The following is a 23,772-nucleotide window of genomic DNA, read 5'->3' as shown; positions in this document are numbered from 1 at the left end:
AACCCCCTACACCACTTCTGAGAAATGGTTATCTAATCTCTTCTTAAAAACCTCCAGTGTTGGAGCATTAAAGAGGAAATCGGCTGTTTAAAAATCTGGAGCTGAAAACCACCCCTATTCCAAAGTTTCTCTAGAGGCGGCGGCCGTTGCTAATAAGTGGAGCCTCCATGTTCAGAGGCAGTATACCCCAATGGCCCCAGATGCTGGGGAACAGCCTACAGAGAAAGGAAGCTGCCTTTGTGTGCCTGAGAAAGGATCCTAGTTTTTAACTGGGGTTTAATCAGGGTTATCTCCTTGGAGCTCATCTCTGTTTCAAAGCCGAAGAGCCAGCGCTGTCCGAAGACGTCTCCGCGGTCATGTGGCCGGTTATGACTCAACGCCCGAAGGCGCACGGAACGCTGTTCCCTTCCCACCAAAGGTGGTCCCTATTTTTCTACTTGCATTTTTTACACACTTTCCAACTGCTAAGTTGGCGGTAGCTGGGACAAGTCACGGGAGCTCATTCCTTTAGGCGGCGCTAGGGATTCGAACCGACGAACTGCCGACTTTTCTGATTGACAAACTCAGCGTCTTAGCCCCTGAGCCACCACGTCCCTATGGAATTTGTAAGGAACAGGAAATAACATTGAGGCTGGAGCAACCATGCAGGTGAACCAAGCGGAACGTCAACATGGGGGGGGGGGAACAGCAAGAATAGCGGCAAACTCTGGATACAAGGTACAAGCACATCTGCTTTGACAAGACTCACCTGAGGTCCAGATGATAATCCAAACCATCGGGACTTAGAAGCAGAAAAAAAAAAAGCGGATGCATGCATTAAGCACCGGGATAAAAATTATGAACGGATCGAAGCGGGAAAGCGGCTAGTCCCTATGAAACCCCAGCCGTCCTGGTGGCTTCCTCCAGATACGGATCTGAGAGACGTTATATTTCCAGGGCACCTGGGTGATTTCGGTTTGGGGCGTGCCGAATGTTTTGTGTAGTCAAAACAGGACGGAGCCCAACAACATGTCTGGAATGCAGAGCAGCCCCTTTCAGGCCTGAAATACCGTATTTTTCGGAGTGTAAGATGCACCTAGTTTTTGGGGAGGAAAACAAGGGGGGGAAAACCTGTCTCTGTCTGCAAGCAATTTGCCTCCTTGCAGCAAACAGCCTGTTTCAGTTTCAATTTCAGCCCAGCCTGATTAGCACGAGCAGCTGATTGTCAGTTGGATCGGCCTCCTGACGATCAGCTGTTTCAGGCTGCAGGGATTGCCATAGCCTAATGCTACCTCTGCGTGCCCTGTTTTCGGCCTCTGCATGCCCCGTTTTTCTGCTTGTTCCGGGTGGCAGGGTTCAGAATGGGTGGAAAATGGGGCACGCAGAGGCGGCAATAGGCAATGGCAATCCCTGCAGCCTGAAACAGCTGATGGTCAGGAGGCCAACCCATCCAATAATCAGCTGCTTGTGCTAAATCAAGCTGGGCTGAAGCTGAAACTGGCTGTTTGCTGCAAGGAGGCAAATTGCTGGGAGGCAGAGGCCAAAGGGTGGGGACTGGCGGGTGGGCGGGGCTACATTCAGTGTATGAGACGAACCCAAAATTTCGCCCTCTTTTAGGGGGGGAAACTGCCTCTTATACTCCCAAAAATACGGTAACCCTATTTCAAGCTTGAAATGGGGTGTTTCGTGTCGAAAGCAGTTCAAATCTGGAAGAATTTGGCACAGCGCCAATGGATGGGTGGCAGGGGGCAGCCTTCTGTATGATTTACACTCTTGAGGAATTGCTGTAAATCAGGAGAACAAGCAAAGGGAGATTAGAAATTGTAACAACTCACATAGTGACTTTAATCTTGGGTTAGAATGGATGAGGGTTAAACAAAGGGAAGGATGGGGGGGGAGAGAAGGGAAGCAAGTAGAAAGTCGAACTTAACACCCTCGCCTTCTTTCCGTTTCATATCTCACGTCATTATTTCAATAATGAAAATTGGGATTTCTCTCGGAAACTAATTCAGGTGTTGAGACTCAAGAGCTGGACATATGTGGGAAGGACGGGAGGGAGGGAGGGAGAGGGAAAGAAGTGATGAAAGAAAGGAAGGAAGAAAGGAAGAGAGGGAGAAAGAAAGAGAAAGAGAAAAGGAAGGAAGGAGGAAAGGATAGGATAGGAAAGAAGGAGGAAGGAAGGAAGGGAGAGAGAGAAAGGAAGGGAGAAAGGAAAAGAAAAAGGAGGGAAGAGAGAAAGAATGAGAGAAAGGGAAAGAGAGAAAGAGAAAGAAAGAAAAAGAAAGAGAGAGGGAGAGAGAAAGGAAGGAAGGAAGAGAAAGAAAAAGAAAAAGGAGGGAAGAGAAAGAATGAGAGAAAGAAAAAGAAAGAAAAAGAAAGAGAGAGAGAGAGAAAGGAAGAAAGGAAGAGAGAAAGAGAAAGAAAAAGGAGGGAAGAGAGAAAGAATGAGAGGAAGGGAAAGAAAAAGAGAAAGAAAAAGGAGGGAAGAGAGAAAGAATGAGAGAAGGGAAAAGAAAGAGAGAAAGGGAAAGAAAAAGAAAGAGAGAGAAAGGAAGAGAGAAAGAGAGAAAGAAAGGAAGAGACAAAGAAAAAGAAAAAAGGAGGGAAGAGAAAAAGATTGAGAGAAAGGGAAAGAAAGAGGGAAAGGGAAAGAAAGAGAAAGAAATAAAGAAAAAGAAAGAGAGAGAGAAAGAGAGAGAAAGGCAGGAAGGAAGGAAGAGAGAAAGAGAGACAGAAAGAAAGAGAAAGAAAGAGAAAGAGAAAGAAAGAGAAAGAGAAAGAAAGGGGGAAAAGAGAGAAAGAGAGAGAAAGGGACAATCAAGATTTTGAGGACAGAGGATGACACAACATTCTCCCTGCACAAAAAGCTCGAGGAAAATGACTCCCAAACTTAGAATCTTGGAAACAAAGAGTTTCCAATAAAGGGCGTTTATTTTAGACATTTCAATTCCACAAATATGGAAAAAAAGTGGAAACATGTTGTCCCTCTGGGTTGGATTTCAAGTCCCCTAAGAGAGCTTCCAACTTTGCTAAAGCTGAACTCACCAGCTGTTGTGCTCAAATTGCGACATCCGGAGAAGGATTTTTTTTAAAAAAATATTTTTTTTAAGTGGGGAAAACCCTCAAACTTCCCAACGGCTTCCACTAAATATTTCCCACTTGATTCTTCATTTTTCTTCTTTTCTGATCCATTTCTGTGATAGGTACGGTCTCGGTCTCCCATCTTGGATTGCTGAATTTAGTTTTAAATTTTAAATTTCCTCCCAAAGGCCCACAGCGGTTTTCCTGCTCAGGCAGGAAACCCTAGATCTTTTCAGACAAATGGTGTATCATGACCCAACTAGGTAACATCATCAGCGCTAGCGATATATAAAATGCGAGCAATCCCCTCCCTCCTTGCACTGATGATGTTACCTAGTTCGGTCATGAAACGTCTGTGAGAAAAAAACCACCCAGCCCAAGGGCCCCACTGAAGATTATACGCAAAAGAACTCTAACTCCGGGGCCCAAAGGAAGGACAGACGGACTTGCAAAAGTGCCTTGGATTTCAGCGAAGAGGGGACAGACAACCTGCGAGGTCGCCTTCTTGGGACTTCCAAGGGTGAATTTCTCCAGAGGCTCCTTGGTGGGAGGAGATTTCAAAGGATGGATGGATGGGCAGGCAGGAGGATGGCGGGAGGCATGAGAAAGTGATGGGAGAGGTGTTTTTACTTACGCTGGTATCTCATTGGTCAGTTGGCTTGCAAACAAACAGAAACACAAAGGTGGTTGAGGACAGAGAGAGGGAAAGAAAGGAAGGAGGGGAGGAAAAGAGCAACAACATCTCACATTCTCCAAAGGGACTCCCCGACACTGGAAGCAGGATAGGGAAAGCTTCCCCTCGCACCTTTGTGCTAGTCATTCCTGACTCTAGGGGGCGATGCTCATCTCCGTTTCAAAGCGGAAGAGCCAGCGCTGTCCGAAGACGTCTCCGTGGTCATGTGGCCGGCGCGACTCAACTCCCGAAGGTGCACGGAACGCTGTTACCTTCCCACCAAAGGTGGTCCCTATTTTTCTACTTGCATTTTTTAACGTGCTTTCGAACTGCTCGGTTGGCGGAAGCTGGGACAAGTCACGGGAGCCGCAGCACGAGGGATTCGAACCGCCGAACTGCCAACCTATCTGAATGACAAGCTCAGCGTCTTAGCCCCTGAGCCACTGCGTCCCACTTGTACTGGAAGCAGTCCAGGTCCTACAAGGCCAGGATAGCTAAGAAATCCTGCGTGGGGTTGGAGAACGAGGAATCAGCCCAGAATGGGACGTAGACAAACAGACACACGTGGGCAGACACAATAGGTTGGATGAGCTGAATGGAGCCTCCCTCTACAGGAACAGTGTATCTGCAGACTGGTTACGCTAAACAAAACGGATGTAGGAGAAAGAACGCAGCTTTCCATTCTGCGCATGAGCCCTATCCTACGGGCTAATTTTTTTGTGGCCCTCAAGGTTTTGAGCTGGGAATGAATCTTCCACTTGGGGTCCCTTGTTTAGGGGTGTTGTGGCCCACCAGTGCCCAGCGGAGCTGGCAGCCGGGTCGGACAGTGAGGAGGTTGAGGAGGAGCATGGGCCAGTCCTGGAGGCTGGGGAAGGCTCGGACGAGGGCTCTGCGTCGGAGGCAGAGAGGGGGCTGCAGCCGTCTGTCAGTGGGCAGGTGCTTACGGAGCTAGACAGCAGTGAGGCAGAGGAACAGCTGGAGCCTGTTCCCAGAGTGCGCATGCGCAGAGCTGCCAGAAGAAAAGAACAGCTCAGAAATCAGGGCCGACTTGGGAGTAAAGCCACAGGTGGACGTTGAATGGCCCCTCCCATAGGAAATAAAAGAGGAGTTAAAGGGGAGGGGGCTTTTGCAGGATACAATTCGTTCGTTCGGTCGTTAGATTCGTTTCAGGAGTGTGAAGATCTGTCCCTGAATCTCAGAGACTCTGTGCCCAGCCTTTCCTTGCACAGCACCTCATTTGGGAAAATATTGACATGGCAGCTTTCCAAGAGAGATAAGGTCGGTGGTCATAAATACTCCTTTGAAAGACTGTTTGCCAGGCCTTGGCTGAAAGCGGATGAGAGGAATTCACCTTCATTTAATAATAAAAGGGGTTTTGTTGGGACCAGGACTCTGCCTTGTGCTTTTTGGGGAAGCCTAAGGCAGACCAATGGGGAAGGTGCCAAAGATTTAAGGATGGAAGGGGGGGAGAGAGAAGAGATGAAGAGCCCCTTCCAGATTTCTGTTGCCGAGCTTGTGAATGGAAGGATTCCCAATTCTTCGCTCCAAGACAGTGTTTCTGGTTGGGGGGATTCTGGGAGTTGAAGTCCTCCCATTTTCCAAGTTGCCAAGGTTGAAATAGTGGGTGGGACTTGTGGTTTTGGCTCCGCCCAAGGGAGGCAGGGCCTGTAAGAAACAGGGCTCCCTCCCTATGGCCAGATTTTAAATTCGGGCTCTTCGGTTGCTTTTAACCTCCCCAAATCTCCACTCCCACCAGTCCTTACCTCCTCGTCACGGCGTTGTGGTATTCGATGTAGGTCCTGCCGTCGAAGGCGATGGCTTCCGAGTCTCCAGCTGCTTTCTCAGTGAGGACTAGAGGGATGGAAGCAAAATTTGAGAACAGTCCACCGGTGCCCGATTGCAACCCCCATAATCCACAGTCAGCAAGGCCGACAGGAGGTCCTGTGTCTCAGCAAGCTTTGTATCTTAGTTTTTTTGGTGGTAGTGGGGAGGGAGAGACCCAGAATTTTGATCATTTCAGGCTGGAAAATATCCTGCCTCAAAATCCCAGTTCCAGCCTGTCTTGAGAAGAATGCAATGGCACTTAGCAAGTGCTATATAAGTGCTACATAAGTGCTATATAAGTATATGCCGCTTCACAGGGCCTTACAGCCCTTTCTAAGCGGTTTACAGAGTCAGCCTTCCCCTCCTCCCCCCAACAATCTGGGTCCTCATTTTACCCACCTCGGAAGGATGGAAGGCTGAGTCAACCTTGAGCTGGTCAGGATCGAACTCCTGGCAGTGGGCAGAGTTAGCTTGCAATACTGCATTATAATCACCCACCCCCACAGGATCGATCCATCCATCGATCCATCGATCCATCCATCCATCCTCTATTGCAATAGCACTTAGACTTATATGCCACTTCATAGTGTTTTGCAGCCCTCTCTAAGCAGTTTACAGTCAGCCTCTTGCCCCCAACAATCGGGGTCCTCATTTTACCCTCCTCGGAAGGACAGAAGGCTGAGTCGACCTTCAGCTGGTCAGGATCAAACTCATGGCAGTAGGCAGAATTAGCCTGCAATACTGCATTGTAACAATGCACCAGCCACAGCATCCATCCATCCACTATTGCAATAGACTTATATATCGCTTCACGGTGCTTTTCAGCCCTCTCTAAGCAGTTTACAGAATCAGCCCTCTGCCCCCCAACAATCGGGGTCCTCATTTTACCTACCTCGGAAAGATAGAAATCTGAGTCAACCCTGAGAGTAGGTCAGGATCGAACTGCTGGCAGTGGGCAGAGTCAGCCTGCAATATTGCATTCTCACCACTGCGCTACCTTGGCCCTCGCAGCAATAGCACTTATGACTTATATACCGCTTCAGCTCTCTCTAAGCGGTTTACAGAATCAGCCCTATTGCCCCCCAACAATCTGGATCCTCATTTTACCGACCTCAGAAGGATGGAAGGCTGAGTCAACCTTGAGCCATACGGTCAGGATTGAACTGCTGGCAGTGGGCAGAGTCAGCTTGCAATACTGCATTCTCACCACTGCGTCACCACGGCTCTTGGGAGTTCCCCTAGACCCGAAACTTTGATCCAGTAGAAAGAAGACCCTTGAGATGTCCTAGGGGTGGGGGGAGGGGGCACCAACCAGGTTGGGAAAAGTGTTCTACCTCTTCTGTCCCGTCAAGGACCAGCCTGGCGGTGGAAGAGGGGGTCAAGATCTCCTCCCAAAGGCCCACAGCGGTTTTCTCAGACTCACCTCTCTCGCAGTGGGTCCCGAAGAAGCCTCTGGGGCAGGTGCATTCGTAGCTCTCCAGGCGGGGTTGGCAGCTCCCGCTGTTCTGGCAAGGGGTGGGCTTCTGCGTGCAGGGATGGGAGCGGAAAGGCGAAATCTCAACGGCGCTGCGGATGTGCTCCTCCTTCAGGACGGGGGTCCCTTTGATGGAAATCTGAGCCATTGGAGAAGAAGGAAGGAAGGAAGAATTGGGCTCTTAATGACAGACTTTAATCAAACGAGACTAGCCGGTTGCCAGAGATCAAAGAAGCCAACCTCAGATTCAGCGGTGGGTTTCTTACCACCGGTTCACCGCACATGTGCTCCGCCATCCTTGCAAGCACTTTGCTCGCATGCTCTCCTTCTGTGCATGCACCCGGCCTCAAAAACATGCCTAAATAGGAGAGCCGGGCCGGGCGGGCCAGCCCACCCACGATTTTGGCTACCGGTTCTGGCAAACGGCTCTGAACCAGCTGAATACCAGCTCTGCTCAGATTAGTGCCTTCCTGATGGAACTGCCATAATTCTCACCTAGCACGGCTAATTATCCTAAAAGTAAAGGTTTCCCTCGCACACAGGGGCTAGTCGTTCCCGACTCTAGGGGGCGGTGCTCATCTCCGTTTCAAAGCCGAAGAGCCAGCGCTGTCCGAAGATGTCTCTGTGGTCATGTGGCCGGCAAGACTGAACGCCAAAGACACACGGAAGGCTGTTCCCTTCCCACCAAAGTGGTCCCTATTTTTCTACTTGTATTTTTTAAGTGCTTTCGGACTGCTAGGTTGGCAGAAGCTGGGACAAGTCACGGGAGCTCCCTCCGTTACGCAGCGCTAAGAATTCCTTTTGTGGGGGACACCACTGTGCCCCATGAAGTTATCAGTCCCTGTGAAAATCTTCCTTTCAAAACAACCAACCCAATAACAGTGCCCCCAAACCCATAGAACTACTTTTGGATACAGCCAACAAGAATAGAATATAGGATACAAAATAGAATAAGGAAAGCATAGAATATAGGTTACAGAATAGAATATAGGATACAGAATAGAATAGAATAGAATATGGAAAGAATAGAATATAGGATACAGAATAGAATAGAATAGAATATGGAAAGAATAGAATAGAAAGCAGAATAGAATAGAATAGAATAAGGAAAGAATAGAATATAGAATACAGAATAAAATAGAATAGAATATGGAAATAATAGAATAGAAAGCAGAATAGAAAAGAATAAAATAAGGAAAGAATAGAATGTAGGATACAGATAGATAGAATAGAATAGAATATGGAAAGAATAGAATAGAAAGCAGAATAGAATAAGGAAAGAATAGAATATAGAATACAGAATAAAAGAGAATAGAATATGGAAATATTTGATTATAGGATACAGAATAGAATAGAATAGAATATGGAAAGAATAGAATGGAAAGCAGAATAGAATAGAATAAGGAAAGAATAGAATATAGAATACAGTATAAAATAGAATAGAATAGAATATGGAAATAATAGAATAGAAAACAGAATAGAAAAGAATAGAATAAGGAAAGAATAAAATGTAGGATACAGAATAGAATAGAATAGAATATGGAAATAATAGAATAGAAAGCAGAATAGAATAGAATAAGGAAAGAATAGAACATAGAATACAGTATAAAATGGAATAGAACAGAATATATCAGGTAGAATAGAGTAGAATAGAATTACCTTCTGAATGGCTCCATCAAAGCTAGCAGACACCGCGGCAGCCCGAGCCAGTTGGCTGAAGTCCGGTGCGCCCCCAACGTAGAGGGGTTCCTTCAAATTAAGAGAGGTGTGGGGCAACTGGATAAAAGGGAAGGGAGGGAAAAATTGATTGAGAATGGAAATCACCAAGACCTAGCAATGGTATCCAGCCACTACAATCAAACTTCTTAGGATGCCCTTGAAGGCGAACACAATGATTACAGCGGAATACAGTTTTCATAGAGGACAGGACCTCTAGAATGACCGTATTTTTTGCTCCAGAAGACGCACTTTTTGGTCTCCCAAAAGTGGGTAGAAATGGCTGTGCATCTTAGGGAGGGAATATTGCCCAAGCCCTGCCCATCCGTCGTTCCTCATCCTTTGCTGTTTTTGGCCTCTGCGCCCCCTCCTCCCATTTTTGCCCTCTGCCGAAAACAGGACGTGCGGAGGGCAAAAAAACGGGACTTGGGGAGGCCAAAAGCAGGGTGCTTGGAGGCTGAAAATGGGACACGCGGAGGCCAAAAGCAGGGCGGGCGAAGGCCAAAAGCGGGATGCACATAGGCAGAAAACGGGATGCACCGAAGCAAAAAATGGGGCACGTGGAGGCTGAAAATGGGACATACAGAGGCCGGGGTGCACGGAAGCAAAAATGGGACACGTGGAGGCCAAAAGCAGGGTGGGTGGAGCCCAAAAAACTGGACGTGCGGAGGTAAAAAATGAGGCGCACGGAGGCCAGAACTGGGCCGCACGGAGGCCGAAAGCTGGTCTGCAGAAGAAAAATGGGACACGCGGAAGCCGAAAGCAGGGTGGGCGGAGGCCAAAAACAAGACGCACAGAGGCGGAACATGGGACACGGGGAGGTCAAAAGCAGGGTACGCGGAGGCAAAGAAACAAGGGGGCGCGACGGCTGAAAAAGGGATATGCGGAGGTTAAAAAGGGGACGCGCAGAGGCCAAAAATGGAAGTGCGTCTAATAGTCAGGTGCATCTTATGGAACAAAAAAACCCCTCAGTATATTTAACTAATGGTTAATTAGACCATGTTGGAGGAAGAGATGGGATGTGCATCCTTGGCAAACCAACAGTTTTAGTAGGTTTCTTTGGTGCCTTTAATCTTCTGTTCACCCACGGTGTGCCAATCAAAGTTGGTATTACTAAGGGGAGGGGGATTAGCTCATTACAGCTGCAAGGCCAACAGCTTGTTAAGAGATTGAATCTGGTCCTATTCCCCAACCCACTGCCCCTGCCGGGGATTCAGTCCCGCCGGAGATATTCTAAATCAAATCTAACGTTGAGAATTGTGGCGAGGGACGAGAAGGACTGCTTCAGCTTTCCCGATCTTAAGCCATGGTTTAACGAACCCTTAATTGCCCCTTTATCAACAGACCCCCATCGCGGCTTCGAATTCACCGTGTTAAAAGGGAACTAACTAAGGTGTGAAAAGCATTAATGATGGAAAATGGCTCGAAGTACGAAAATGGGAGGTGGAAGCCACACACAACCAATTATTGTGGAGGCAGAGAGATTCTCTTCACTAGGAAAAAGGAAACATCCATGCTATGCCAGTGATGGCTAACCTTTTTGTTGTTGTGCGCCAAAAGCGTGCCCTTATGTGCCTGCACCCATAATGTCAAGTGTGCATGACACCCCCTGGCATACCCCGTGCAGTGCGTGCAACACAGCGCACTTGCTTGTGTCACCAATGAGTGCCGACTCTCCCACACTCCCCCCCACACATGTGCCCTGTTCCCCCCGTCGCCCATTTTTTGCTTCCAAGGAGGTCCTCCAGGTACAAAATGGGGCACAGGGCGGCATCCCTCTTGCACCGTTTTGGGCATGGAAAGCCTCCTGCACCAACCTGGAACCCAAAACGTGGCCTGGAGGCACCACGCGAATCCCCAAAATGCTCCCCAAGCACTCCCCATGCATACACACTAGCCTCGCGCATGCGTGGCAGAGGCCAGCTGGCTGGCGGGAGGTGTGTGTACATGCGTGGTGGAGCGGGGCTGGGGCGACAGCTGTTGTGCCCGCAGAGAAAGCTCTGCGTGCCACCTGCGGCACACGTGGCATAGGTTCGCCATCACGGATCTATGCTAAAAGGGGTGATTATACAATGGAAAACAACAACAATGGGGAGATGACAGTCTATTCATATTATTGGTGTTGGGATAGGGAAAGCAAAGCAAAAACAACGGTTCACCACGATGGAAATGAGATGATGGGGATGAAAGGGGGTCGTTATACTTATCTCTTTACCTTACGAGATTTCTGAATATCCAGACAGCAAGGAAAAGGAAGAGGAGGAGGAGGAGGAAGAGGAGGAAGGAACGCAAATGGGAATCAAAGGAGAAAACAGAGAAAAGATCAGTGATACGGACGTCACTACATAGAGACTCGCTAGATTCGTTAAATCCCCATTTTGCAGCCTGTGAGACAGAAAAGGCAGGAAGGCGAAAGGGATCTCTGGGCAAAACCAAGCAGGAGCTGAAGTTCTTTTGGTTTAAGATCTTTCTACCTGCACCCCTCTTTTTGGAGAAAGGAGAAGGGATCCCTGCCCACCAAAAATATCAAGCTGCCCAGGGATAGGTTCCTGCCACCATTAGTACCGGTTCGGCGCCCGGAAAAATTTGTGCATGCGTTCTCGTTTCGCTTAAGTGGGCATTTGCACTTCAAATGGTCTGCGCATGCGCACAACAATAAAAAAAGGGGACAGTACATTTTTTCAATGAAGATTGTTCTGCGCATGTGCAGAACAGGAAATCAAGATGGCGCAGCCGAGGATAGAACCGGTACGATCACGTGTCCAGCGGAGTTACTGCCTATTCGGCCGTACCATACCGTACCGGTAGGAACCCACCTCTGAAGCTGCCCTAAGCAGAGGTAGGGAGAGCGGGAGGATATCCAGAGCAAGAAAAAAACAAACAAATTTTTAATGTACCAAATTGGTGACGTTTCAATTAAACTCAAGCTACGAGTAGTCCTTCACAAACAGCGGTGGGCTCCTACTGGTTGAACAACCGGTCCGCTGAGCACGCGCTGGCCAAAACGGGGTGCGGAGGGCTGTTTTGTGGCTGGCAGGGTGTTGCAGGAGGTTGTCCAGGCCGAAAGCGGGCTTCATGGGGGGGGGGCACACGCCGCCCAGGTGTGGGTTGCTGCCAGCATTACTGTCGTGCGTGCAGTTCAGTATGTGCAAAAATGTTGTGCCCACTTGGCTCACACGCATGCTAGGCGCCCGCTCTGCACACATGCGATTTGCACATATATAGGTCTGCACATTAAAAAATGAAAAAATAAATAAATTTGCCCAATGAAAATTGTTCTGCGCATGCACAGAACTGAAAATCAAAAGGGTGCTGCTGTAGAACTGGTTCGGGGGGATGGGGGTGGCTGGCCTGGGTCGCAGCCAGTTCCCGAGATCCAGGTCCCACCAGTGTCACAGCCACCCCGTGCCCCGTTTTGGCCAGCAGGGTGTTGCAGGAGGCGTTCCGTCCCGTCTTCTACCCCCGGCTGACCCAGCTCGCAGACAACAAGTACAGTGCTGATTTGGCCCTCCAAGAAATCCATCTTGACACTCCCTGCGTTAAAGTGAAAATAGTTTGCACGTTTCCTATTAAGGGTGTTGCGTGTAAGAAAAAAAAAACTTTCTCGTGTTAGGAGCCCTCTTTGCCAGTGGGAATTTTTTGCAATAGGTCCTGGATTCCGAGAGGCTTGTTGCAAACGGCACGGTGGCGTCTAAGGGGCCAATTAAGAGGCGGAAGAGAGGACGAAAAAGGCTGTTGGAATGATCCAGGCCTGGAAAGAAGGAAGGAAGGCAGGGAGGAGGATTAACTTGAAAAGGAGGATCTCGCTTTAGGGGAAAGGCTCAGCCTGGCATTAAATAGTTCTGTTGTTGCCTGTCAGGGGACGACCCCTCCAGAAACTCGGAGGAGGAGGAGCGGGAGTCAGGATCCACCTCAAAACAACCAGAGAGCTCCGAGGGGAAGAGGGAATGGAGATTGCAGAGAGAGAGAGACAGAGGCGGAGCCTGGGTTGTCTGTCAGCCCTCAGATGGAGAGTCCACCGCCCCCAGGTCTGGAGGTGGCTGATGCCGAAGGAACAGCTGGGTCCAGTGCCTGATGCGCGGATGCGCAGATGGCAGAGGAGGGCAATGGAAATCTATGGGCTGGTCCTTGGGATGGAGAAGCCACTGTTACTAGGGAGGCCCTACCTTAACTCTAGGGATGTGCAGATGGCAGAGGAGAGGAGAACAGTGGAAATCTATGGGCTGGTCCTCGGGACGGAAGAGCCACCACTGCTCACGAGGCCCCAATTTAGTTCTGGGGATGCGCAGAAGTCAGAGAAGAGGAGAGCAGTGGAAATCTATGGGCTGGTCCTCGGGACAGAAGAGCCATTACTGCTAGCGAGGTCCCTTTGATCATTCAAAGTTTACAACGGCATTCATGGGATTTATGGCCATTTTTCACAGTTACGACCGTTGGAGCATCTCCGCGATCACGTGATCAAAATTCGGATGCTTGGCAACTGACTCCTATTTATGATGGTTGCATTGTCCCGGGATTCACCCGGGAGAAGCTAAAATCTTTATCCACACGTTACGCCAAGCCTGGTTAGTTTGAACCCGGGCTCATTTTTGGAGCCTAACAAGGAGAATATCTGTAGCTCAGGGTTGAAATGAGGTCTCCTTGGTGAGCTCCTTCTCTGAGCTGGCTTGTTTTCTTGCAAACATTTTATGACCCAACTAGGTAACGTCATCAGTGCTAGGAAGAGGAGGAGGAAGAGGAGGATTTGCGGGTCCTTGTTGCTCTCTGAGCTTGTTTTTTTGCTATTTCCCCAATTCCTGGCACTGGCAATGTTCCCTAGTTTGTGTACTGAAACAGAGGTGGGTTCCTACCAGTTCGCACCAGTTCGGTAGAACTGGTTCGTCAAATCTACCGAACCAGTTAGTGGACCCGGAAAGCAGGCCACACCTACAGAAGAGGTTCCAAAAATTTTTGAAACCCACCACTGACACACACACACACACAGAAAGACTCACAGAGAGAGAGTAAGAGAAAGAAAGGAAGAAATAAAAAAGAAAAAAGAAAGAAAAAGTGAGAGAGATGAAAGAAAAAAAGGAAAAAGGGACAGAGAGACAAAAGGAAGGAGAGAGAGAGAGAGAGAGAGAGAGAGAGAGAGAGAGAGAGAGAGAGAGAAACACATGGCTGGCAAGCCACTCCCACCAGGTCACATGGCTGGCAAGCCACTCCCACAAAGGAGGCCACACCCAGAGTAGGTTCGAAATTTTTTTGAAACCCACCACTGTGAAACGTCGGCAAGAAAACAAGGAAGTTCAGAGAGCACCCCCTCATTTTTGAAAACTTAGCCCTTCTTGCAATCCCCATACCAAATGACCTATCGTGGGAATGAAAAAAGCAAATTAATTTAACAACTGGATTGAACACACTGTGCACAAAGGCAGTCAGATCGTGTTAAGGTACCTCTGGGGAAGCCTAAGGGAAGCTAAAAGAGACAGGAGGGGTGAGGATTGCAATCCTTGTCTGAATTTCAGGAACTGCAAGGGATCCCAAAACGGTTCCAAATGTTTTCGAGAGTGGCCTGAATTTACCGGCGATTCACCCAGGGTCCGTTCCCCGTTGTTAATCCTCATGATGCCCTTCCGTGCGTTCCTTTCCAGCGAAACACCAACCCAGGTATTCAGAGGGATGGGCTCTCTGCTCCTGGAGGGGGGTGAGAAGAGAGAATGCAAGATATAACCCAGACAGAGAAAAACCCAGAACGAGATTCGTTGTATTCCAGGGGCGTCAAACTTGATTTCATTGAGGGCCGCATCAGGATATGTTTGACCTCGGAGGGCTGGGGGGGCATGGCTGAAATATAACGTAAAATCTGCTTTCCTAGGGGTTTTGGGGGGGGATGCATAAGGGCCCAAATGTGCCTCGGTTTATAACCAAAAAATATGGATAAAATATTATTTGGAGCCCCGGTGGCGCAGTAGTTAGAGTGCAGTACTGCAGGCTACTTCTGCTGACTGCCAGCTGCCTGCAATTTGGCAGTTCGAATCTCACCAGGCTCAAGGTTGACTCAGCCTTCTGTCCTTCCGAGGTGGGTAAAATGAGGACCCAGATTGTTGGGGGGCAAAAGGATGACTCTGTAAAACTGCTTAGAGAGGGCTGTAAGGCACTGTGAAGCAGTATATAAGTCTTAAGTACCACTGCTATCTTCCTCCGTCCCTCCCATTAAAATGCAGTATTACGGGCTAACTCTGCTCACTGTCAGGAGTTCGACTGGCTCAAGGTTGGCTCAGCCTTCCATCCTTCCGAGGTGGGTAAAATGAGGACCCAGATTGTTGGGGGACAAGGGGCTGACTCTGTAAAACCACTTAGAGAGGGCTAAAAAGCACTGTGAAGCGATATATAAGTCTTAAATACTATTGCTATTTTCCTTCCTTCCCTCCCTCCTTCCTTCCTAGTGGTTAGAATACACTATTGCAGGCTAACTCTGCCCAATGGCAGCAGTTCGATCCTGACTGCCTGGCTCCAGGTCGACTCAGCCTTCCATCCTTCCGAGGTGGGTAAAATGAGGACCCAGATTGTTGGGGGACAAGGGGCTGACTCTGTAAAACCACTTAGAGAGGGCTAAAAAGCACTGTGAAGCGATATATAAGTCTTAAATACTATTGCTATTTTCCTTCCTTCCCTCCCTCCTTCCTTCCTAGTGGTTAGAATACACTATTGCAGGCTAACTCTGCCCAATGGCAGCAGTTCGATCCTGACTGCCTGGCTCCAGGTCGACTCAGCCTTCCATCCTTCCGAGGTGGGTAAAATGAGGACCCAGATTGTTGGGGGACAAGAGGCTGACTCTGTCAAACCGCTTAGAGAGGGCTGTAAGAAGCTGTTTAATAAGCGCTCTTGTTATTTGTCTTACTTGATTACGGCGGCTCCTTTGCCCAAGTCATATCTGTACTCCAGGTATCCGTTGTGAAGGGCCAAGGAGATAAAATCTCCTTTCCCATCCGTCTTCTGTCCGTTGTAGAAAATTAAACCGTTGGGATTTCTGCTCAGGAACGCCACTTCCATGGACATTTTATCCCTGCGGGATACAAAACAGAGAGATCCATCAGCAACGTGGGGGGAAAAAATGCCATTCCAGAAAGCTTGTCGTTCCCGACTCTAGGGGGCGGTGCTCATCTCCGTTTCAAAGCCCGAAGAGCCAGCGCTGTCCGACGACATCTCCGTGATCACGTGGCCGGCACGACTCAACTCCCGAAGCCGCACGGAACGCTGTTCCCTTCCCACCAAAGGTGGTTCCTGTTTTCCTACTTGCATTTTTTTTTTACGTGCTTTTGAACTGCAGAAGCTGGGACAAGTAACGGGAGCTCCCTCCGTTACGCGGCTCTAGGGATTCGAACCGCTGAACTGCCGACCTTTCCGATCGACCAGCTCAGCGTCTTAGCCCCTAAGCCACCGCATCCCTTTCACAACACATAGAGAAGATTTAACCGTAGTTTCAGCTGGGAAAAATAATTTCCCACGTTGCGAAACAAACAAAAAAAAAGGAAAAAAAAACCAGAAGGAAAGAAAAGGTTTTGGAAAAAATAATAAGTAGGGCGTATGAATATTTCATCTGGAAATTCGACCTGATTCCTGACGGAATCCGATAGGGAATCAGTCCAGAGGATTTCGAGTTCTCGAAATGAATTTAAGAGGCCTCCAAACAGATTTCGGTAACTGCTCTGCTTGTCAAATCCCTTCAATCCTTTTGGAATGATAAGATAAGAGAAGATAAGCTTCATGGTCTTTTTTGTTTTATTTTTTTTTTACTGTGAACGGCGTTAAAAAATGAAATTCTGTGGAATGAATCGATTCAGCTATTGAATCAAAGAAAACAAGGAAGCTCAGAGAGCACCAAGGAGAACATCAAATCCACCAGAACTATACATATTTTTCCTTCCTTCTCCCTCCCTCCTTCTCTTTGGTCCTAGCACTGATGATGTTACCTAGTTAGGTAGTGAGCATCTGCAAGAAAACAAGCAAGCTCAGAGAGCACCAAGGACCCCACAGTCCTCCTTTTCCTCTCCCTCTCCTCCTATCACTGATGGTGTTACCTAGTTGGGTTATGAAACATCTGTGAAAAACAAGGCAGCTTAGAGAGAACCAACCTTTCATGTCAACCCTGAGCTACAAATTTTCTTCCTCCCTCCCTTCCTTCCTTCCTTCCTTCCTTCCTCCCTTCCTTCCTCCCTCCTTCCTTCCTTCCTTCCTTCCTCCCTTCCTCCCTCCTTCCTTCCTTCCCTTTGGTACTATCACTGATGATGTTACCTAGTTGGGTTATGAAACATCTGTGAAAAACAAGTCAGCTTAGAGAGAATCAAGGACCCTTCATGTCAACCCTGAGCTACAAATATTATTCCTTCCTTCCTTCCTTCCTTCCTTCCTTCCTTCCTTCCTTCCTTCCTTCCTCACTCACTCACTCACTCACTCCTTCCTTCCCTTTTGGTACTATCACTGATGATGTTACCTAGTTGGGTAATGAAACAACTGCAAAAAACAAGGCAGCTTAGAGAGAACCAAGGACCCCTCATGTCAATCCTGACATTATTCCTTCCTTCCTTCCTTCCTTCCTTCCTTCCTTCCTTCCTTCCTTCCTTCCTCCCTCCCTCCCTCCGTCCCTCCGTCCCTCCCTCCCTCCCTCCCTCCCGGAGTCCTTCGGGAGTGGGCGGCATACAAAACCAATAAACTAAACTAAACTAAACTCCCTCCCTTCCTTCCCTTTGGTACTATCACTGATGATGTTACCTAGTTGGGTAATGAAACAACTGCAAAAAACAAGGCAGCTTAGAGAGAACCAAGGACCCCTCATGTCAACTGAGCTACAGATATCCTTCCTTCCTTCCTTCCTTCCTTCCTTCCTTCCTTCCTTCCCTTTGGTACTATCACTGATGGTGTTACTTAGTTGGGTTATGAAACATCTGTGAAAAACAAGACAGCTTAGAGAGAACCAAGGACTCCTCATGTCAATCCTGAGCTACAAATATTATTCCTTCCTTCCTTCCTTCCTTCCTTCCTTCCTTCCTTCCTTCCTTCCTTCCTTCCTTCCTTCCTTCCTTCCTTCCTTCAACCCCCTCATGTCAACCCTGAGCTACAAATATTATTCTTTCCTTCCTTCCTTCCTTCCTTCCTTCCTTCCTTCCTTCCTTCCTTCCTCCCTCCCTCCCTCCCTCCCTCCCTCCCTCCCTCCCTCCCTCCTTCCTTCCCTTTGGTGCTAGCACTGATGTTACCAAGAAAACTAGCCAGCTCAGAGAGCACCAAGGAGCCCTCACGGGTCTAATTTTCTTGAAGCGGCAAGGAAACGAAAGGAAGAAACAAGGAAAAGGAAGAAGAAGAAGAAGAAGAAGAAGAAGAAGAAGAAGAAGAAGAAGAAGAAGAAGAAGAAGAAGAAGAAGAAGAAGAAAAAGAAAAAACATACTGCAGATCTGGCACAAATGTTTGGAGACCGTTCAGCTCCAGGTATGAGAATCCGTTGAATTCCGGCAGGAAAGGCACGGTCTGATCCATTTCTGCAACTAAGAGAAGGAAGGAGAAGAGGCAGTGCGGATAAAACAACAAAAGTCACTTGCTGGGTGTGTGTGCGCTAAGTGGCGGCTGGCAGAAAAAACTGGGTTTGTGCCTTTCGCCAACCCCAAATCCAACATACCGCAAACTGCCCTATCTGTGGATCGAAAGCTGCCACAAAAGGGGCTTGCAATTAAAAGTGGATAATATTTCTTCAATTTTAAATGTTTAAAGTCATGGCACGAGACCCTTGGAAATCCCGGCTGGCTGGGTGGGGGGAGGGAGAGGAAGCGTTATGTCACGCCTGAAGCCATTTTTACTTTCGGATCTTTGGCCTACCACACTTTCTATTATTCTACTATGAATTTTTTATAGTGGGAAAATAGGAGAGGGGAATTGTACAGAGGTAGATGCTATGTAGCCATAACAACATTCTTTCTAGAAAGCCAAGGTCATCCTTGGGGGCGATATGCTGACTCTGTAAACCGCTTAGAGAGGGCTGAAAGCCCTATGAAGCGGTATATAAGTCGAACTGCTATTGCTTATTGCTATTTACACCTCTGCACTTGACCGGAACTGGATGGGTGGAAGCTGCCACCATGGCAGTGGGAGATTGAACCATGGGATGGACTGGTGGGCGTGAGGGCAAGATATTAAACTTTCAACTAGGTGGAGAAAACCAGGAAGCTTTCAGATTCAGGTTTTCCCAGATGTGCCAACATGGCTCCCTTAATAAATTGGAACTTTGAGGAATCTTTTGCCTCGGACTCTGATTTACTTTTGGATGCTATTTGGACAAGATATTTGGGAGCAGGACAGCTTACTACTGAAGCTTCCTTCGTGTTCTACTACTCCATTTTCCCAAGAAATGGGTATAATACTGTGTTTTCCCAAAAATATATTCTTTTGTCCCCTGAAATAAGCACTTGGCCTTATTTTTGGGGAGGCCTTATTATTTTTGAGGTTCCAGGAGGTTCCTTAACCTCGGCCCACAGATCAGCTGATCCAGAGAGGGCAGGAAGTTCTGTCTCTGGCGCAATCTTGCCAGTCCTAGCTCTTTTTGCGGCCACCACTAAGAGAAGGGGCGCGAGAACTAGGATGTACGAGAGCGGCTTCCGCGAGGCCATTCTAAGTGGATGGCAGGTGTATGTGAGGCGCATGGGGCATGTTCCCCCTCCTTCCTCCCCCCGGAAATGGCGGGGGTCGGCTGTGCATGCATTTAAATATTTTCGGGGAGGGCTTATTTTAGCGCATGCACTCAAAAGCCCGATTGGGCTTATTATATCCGGGGAGGTCTTGTTTTCGGGGAAACAGGGTATTTGGCAGGAGCATGATCAGTCTTACGCCAGGACAGCTAGCTGGGGGAATTCTGGGAGTTGAAGTCCACCTTTCTTCGAGTCGCCAAGGATCTTCCTTGCAACTCTGATTTCGGGGACTTGTAATTAATTCCGCCGGGGGGATTTTATAAACCTCTTATCACCGTTGCGTCCCGATCTCTCCTTTCCCTGGTCCCGCTTTACCTGATTCGCAGAATTCGCCTCCGCGTCCCATGGGGCATTCGCATTTCGATCCGCCTTCTGGCAACACCAAGCAGGTGGCAGAGAGGTGGCAGGGGTTGGGGTCGCAGGGATTTCTTTCGTCGGCACAGGTGGGTCCTAGGGTACATGCGGGAAAAGAGAGAGAGAGAGAGAGGGAGAGAGAGATAGCAATAGCCCTTAGACTTATATACCGCTTCGTAGTGCTTTGACAGCCCTCTCTCAGCGGTTTACAGAGTCAGCCTCTTGCCTCCCCAACCATGTAGCTAGGCAGCTAAATCTGAATGATTCACAATCGTTTGCAAGAAAATCGCCTAGCTTAAAGAGCACCAAGGACCCCACAGTCCTCCTCCTTCTCCTGCAACTTCCCATCTCCCTTCTAGCACTGATCATGTTACCTAGTTGGGTGATGAAACGTCTGCCAAGAAAATAACCCAGCTCAGACAGTGCTAGGGACCTCGCAGTCATGGTCGTTGCCGTTGCCATTGTCGTCGTCCTCCTCCTCCTCTTCTTCCTCCTCCTCCTCTTCTTCTTACTATTACTACTCTCTGAACCCCCTATGCTTGTCTGGCCTGCAGCCATCTTTTCTTTTGGGTCTTTGGCCTGCCACACTTTTTATTCTTCTACTATGCATTTTCTATTGTGGGGAAATGGGAGTGAGGGATTGTATGGAGTTAGATGCTATGTAGCCATAACAACATTCTTTCTAGAAAGCCAAGGTCATCCTTTGTCTCTGCACCTCCTGCACCTGCCCGGAACTGGATGGGTGGAAGCTGCCAGCATGGCAGTGGGAGATTGGACCATGGGATGGACTTGTGGGTGTGGGGGCAAGATCTTGAACTTTCAACTATGTGGGGAAAACCGGGAAGCTTTCAGATTCAGGTTTTCCCAGATGTGCCAACATGGCTCTCTTAATCAATTGGAACTTTGAGCAATACTTTGCCTCGTACTCTTGATTTACTTTTGAATGCTATTTGGAACCCTGACAATGTCCTTCTAGCACTGATGATGTTACCTAGTTTGGTCATGAAACATCTAAAGAAAATATCCCAGTTCAGAGAGCATCAGGAACCCCATAGTCCCCATCCTCCTTCTCCCTGCAAACCCCACTCCCTCCTAGCACTGGTGATGTTACCTAGTAGGGTCATGAAACATCTGCCAGAAAACCACACCAATCTTAGAGAGCACTAAGGACCCCACAATCCTCTTCCTCCTCTCTCTCTCTGTGCAATCCCCCTCCTCATCCTTCTAGCACTGATGATGTTATCTAGTTGGGTAATAAAATGTCTGCAAGAAAATCACCCAGCTCAGAGAGCACCAAGGATCCCCACGGTCCTTCTCCTCCCCACCTCTTCTGAAAATCCCATACCCTTCTAGCCCTGATGATGTTACCTAGTTGGGTCATGAAACGTCTGAAGAAAATATCCCAGTTCAGAGAGCATCAGGAACCCCATGGTCCACTTCCTCCTCTTTCTCCCCCTCCTCCCTGAAAAAACCCACTCCCTCCTAGCACTGATGATGTTACTTAACACGGGCATGAAACGTCTGCAAGAAAACCACATCAATCTCAGAGAGCACCAAGGACCCCACAGTTCTACCCTGAGCTACAACTGGTCTCTTCCACTGACAATCACATTCACAGGAGAAGTGGATTTGAGAAGGGAGTTCCAGCCTCTTCATCCCACTATGTATGCAGATAAGTAGCCTGCCAGGGGAACATGCTGCCTCCTTATGTTGTGGCTCTCGGCCAGCGGCCCCTCCAGCAGCCGAATCAGAGGAGGAGGGTGTGTGGGACTCAGGGTTAGCATCAAGGCAACCTGAGAGATCCGAGGGGGGAAGAGGGAATGGAGTTGGCAGAGAGAGAGAGAGGTGGGGGGGGGGATGAAGCCTGGGCTGTCCGTCAGCTCTCAAATGGACAGTCCACAGCCCCTAAGTCTGGAGGTGGCTGATGAGGAAGAGGAGGAACAGCTGGGCCCAGTGCCTGACATGTGGATGTGCAGAAGGCAGAGGAGAGCAGTGGAAATCTATGGGCCGGTCCTTGGGAAGGAAGAACCACTGCTGCTAGCGAAGCCCCACCCTAGCTCTGTGGATGCGCAGAAGGCAGAGGAGAGGAGAGCAGTGGAAATCTATGGGCCAGTCCTTGGGAAGGAAGAGCCACTGCTGGTAGCGAAGCCCCACCCTAGCTCTGTGGATGAGCAGAAGGCAGAGGAGAGGAGAGCAGTGGAAATCTATGGGCCGGTCCTTAGGAAGGAAGAACCACTGCTGGTAGCGAAGCCCCACCCTAGCTCTGTGGATGTGCAGAAGGCAGAGGAGAGGAGAGCAGTGGAAATCTATGGGCCGGTCCTTGGGAAGGAAGAATCACTGCTGCTAGCGAAGCCCCACCCTAGCTCTGTGGATGTGCAGAAGGCAGAGGAGAGGAGAGCAGTGGAAATCTATGGGGCGGTCCTTGGGAAGGAAGAGCCACTGCTGCTAGCGAAGCCCCACCCTAGCTCTGTGGATGCGCAAAAGGCAGAGGAGAGGAGAGCAGTGGAAATCTGTGGGCCAGTCCTTGGGAAGGAAGAATCACTGCTGGTAGCGAAGCCCCACCCTAGCTCTGTGGATGCTCAGAAGGCAGAGGAGAGGAGAGCAGTGGAAATCTATGGGCCGGTCCTTGGGAAGGAAGAATCACTGCTGCTAGCGAAGCCCCACCCTAGCTCTGTGGATGTGCAGAAGGCAGAGGAGAGGAGAGCAGTGGAAATCTATGGGCCAGTCCTTGGGAAGGAAGAGCCACTGCTGCTAGCGAAGCCCCACCCTAGCTCTGTGGATGTGCAGAAGGCAGAGGAGAGCAGTGGAAATCTATGGGCCGGTCTTTGGGAAGGAAGAACCACTTCTGCTAGCGAAGCCCCACCCTAGCTCTGTGGATGAGCAGAAGGCAGAGGAGAGGAGAGCAGTGGAAATCTATGGGCCGGTCCTTGGGAAGGAAGAATCACTGCTGGTAGCGAAGCCCCACCCTAGCTCTGTCGATGCACAGAAGGCAGAGGAGAGCAGTGGAAATCTATGGGCCAGTCCTTGGGACACTTACACACACACACACACACACACACACACACACACACACACTCATCCTGCCCACCTGTGTAACCGTTGAGACACTCGCAGTGAAACATCTCGGCCTCCAGAGTGCGGCAGAGCCCGCTGTGGTGGCAGGGGTTGGGCTGGCAAGGGTTGTTGCCACACTCCCCCACCCCGCTGCCGTACAGCACGTCGTCGCCTTTCTCCCGCAGGTCGTACATCTGGTTGTTGACGTCCAGCAGGCGGATGCAGCCCTTCAGGCCAGCGGTGACGGACGTGCGCTCGGCCACCCTAGGAGGGAGACAAACGAGGAAATTATCCCAGGATTTCAACTTTCCAAAGTCGGGTTTCCGAAAAGCGCCTTGAACCCGAGTCTCACTATATGGCCTAGGGGTGACTAAAATCCCTCTTCTAGACTTAAAGCAATGGGGATTAAATCCCAGACAAGGTATGGGACACAACTGATTCGCACACAATGCAAAAGCAGCTGGACTTCACACACACAAAAAGGTTCCCATGATGCCGTGGTGCCGCTGATTCTCTCAGCTGATCGTCGGAACCTTTTAAAAAAACTGTTTATTAGCATTTTGCTAACCGAACTGGCAGTGGTGGGTTTCAAATCCCGTTCCAACCGGTACGATTGGAACGGGCTTGTCGACATCCACGTAGACACATGCAGAGCACGCGGAAAGTGTGCGCATGTGTCTTGGCGCTTCCCCGAGCCTCCGCGACGTTCCAGCTGCCCAGCGGAGCATTACACAGGTGCTGTATGTGTGCGCGGAAGTGCTGAAGACCTAAAAGGATGGTAAGAAGCGAGGACGGGTGGGTGGGCCCTCCGGAGCACTCTACTGGAACGGTATCCAGTGCTCTGGGCTGGCTCCGGTATGCGCGTACCGGGGAGTACCGCCTGCAACCCACCATGGCGAACT

The 23,772-nt window shown here is 49.2% G+C and overlaps 1 protein-coding gene across 1 annotated transcript in view; it reads right to left on the bottom strand.

The window, feature by feature from the left end:
* Positions 1-23,772, bottom strand: part of AGRN (agrin) — a gene marked incomplete in the record, with an annotated part of 268,173 nt that overhangs the window by 7,334 nt on the left and 237,067 nt on the right. The window contains 8 exon segments of the mRNA XM_087702674.1: positions 5,497-5,584; positions 6,981-7,170; positions 8,691-8,807; positions 14,312-14,423; positions 15,631-15,795; positions 18,172-18,268; positions 19,778-19,912; positions 22,905-23,134. Of these exon segments, the coding sequence (XP_087558800.1) occupies positions 5,497-5,584; positions 6,981-7,170; positions 8,691-8,807; positions 14,312-14,423; positions 15,631-15,795; positions 18,172-18,268; positions 19,778-19,912; positions 22,905-23,134 (1,134 nt within the window).

The sequence above is a fragment of the Thamnophis sirtalis genome, unplaced genomic scaffold, assembly GCF_051295495.1.
Source record: "Thamnophis sirtalis isolate CommonGarterSnake01/CBP01778 unplaced genomic scaffold, rThaSir2_p1.2 scaffold_15, whole genome shotgun sequence".
In the NCBI taxonomy this organism is placed as follows: Eukaryota; Metazoa; Chordata; class Lepidosauria; order Squamata; family Natricidae; genus Thamnophis; species Thamnophis sirtalis.
The sequence above is the reverse complement of the archived record's forward strand: the minus strand, read 5'-3'. Positions and strand labels throughout refer to the sequence as shown.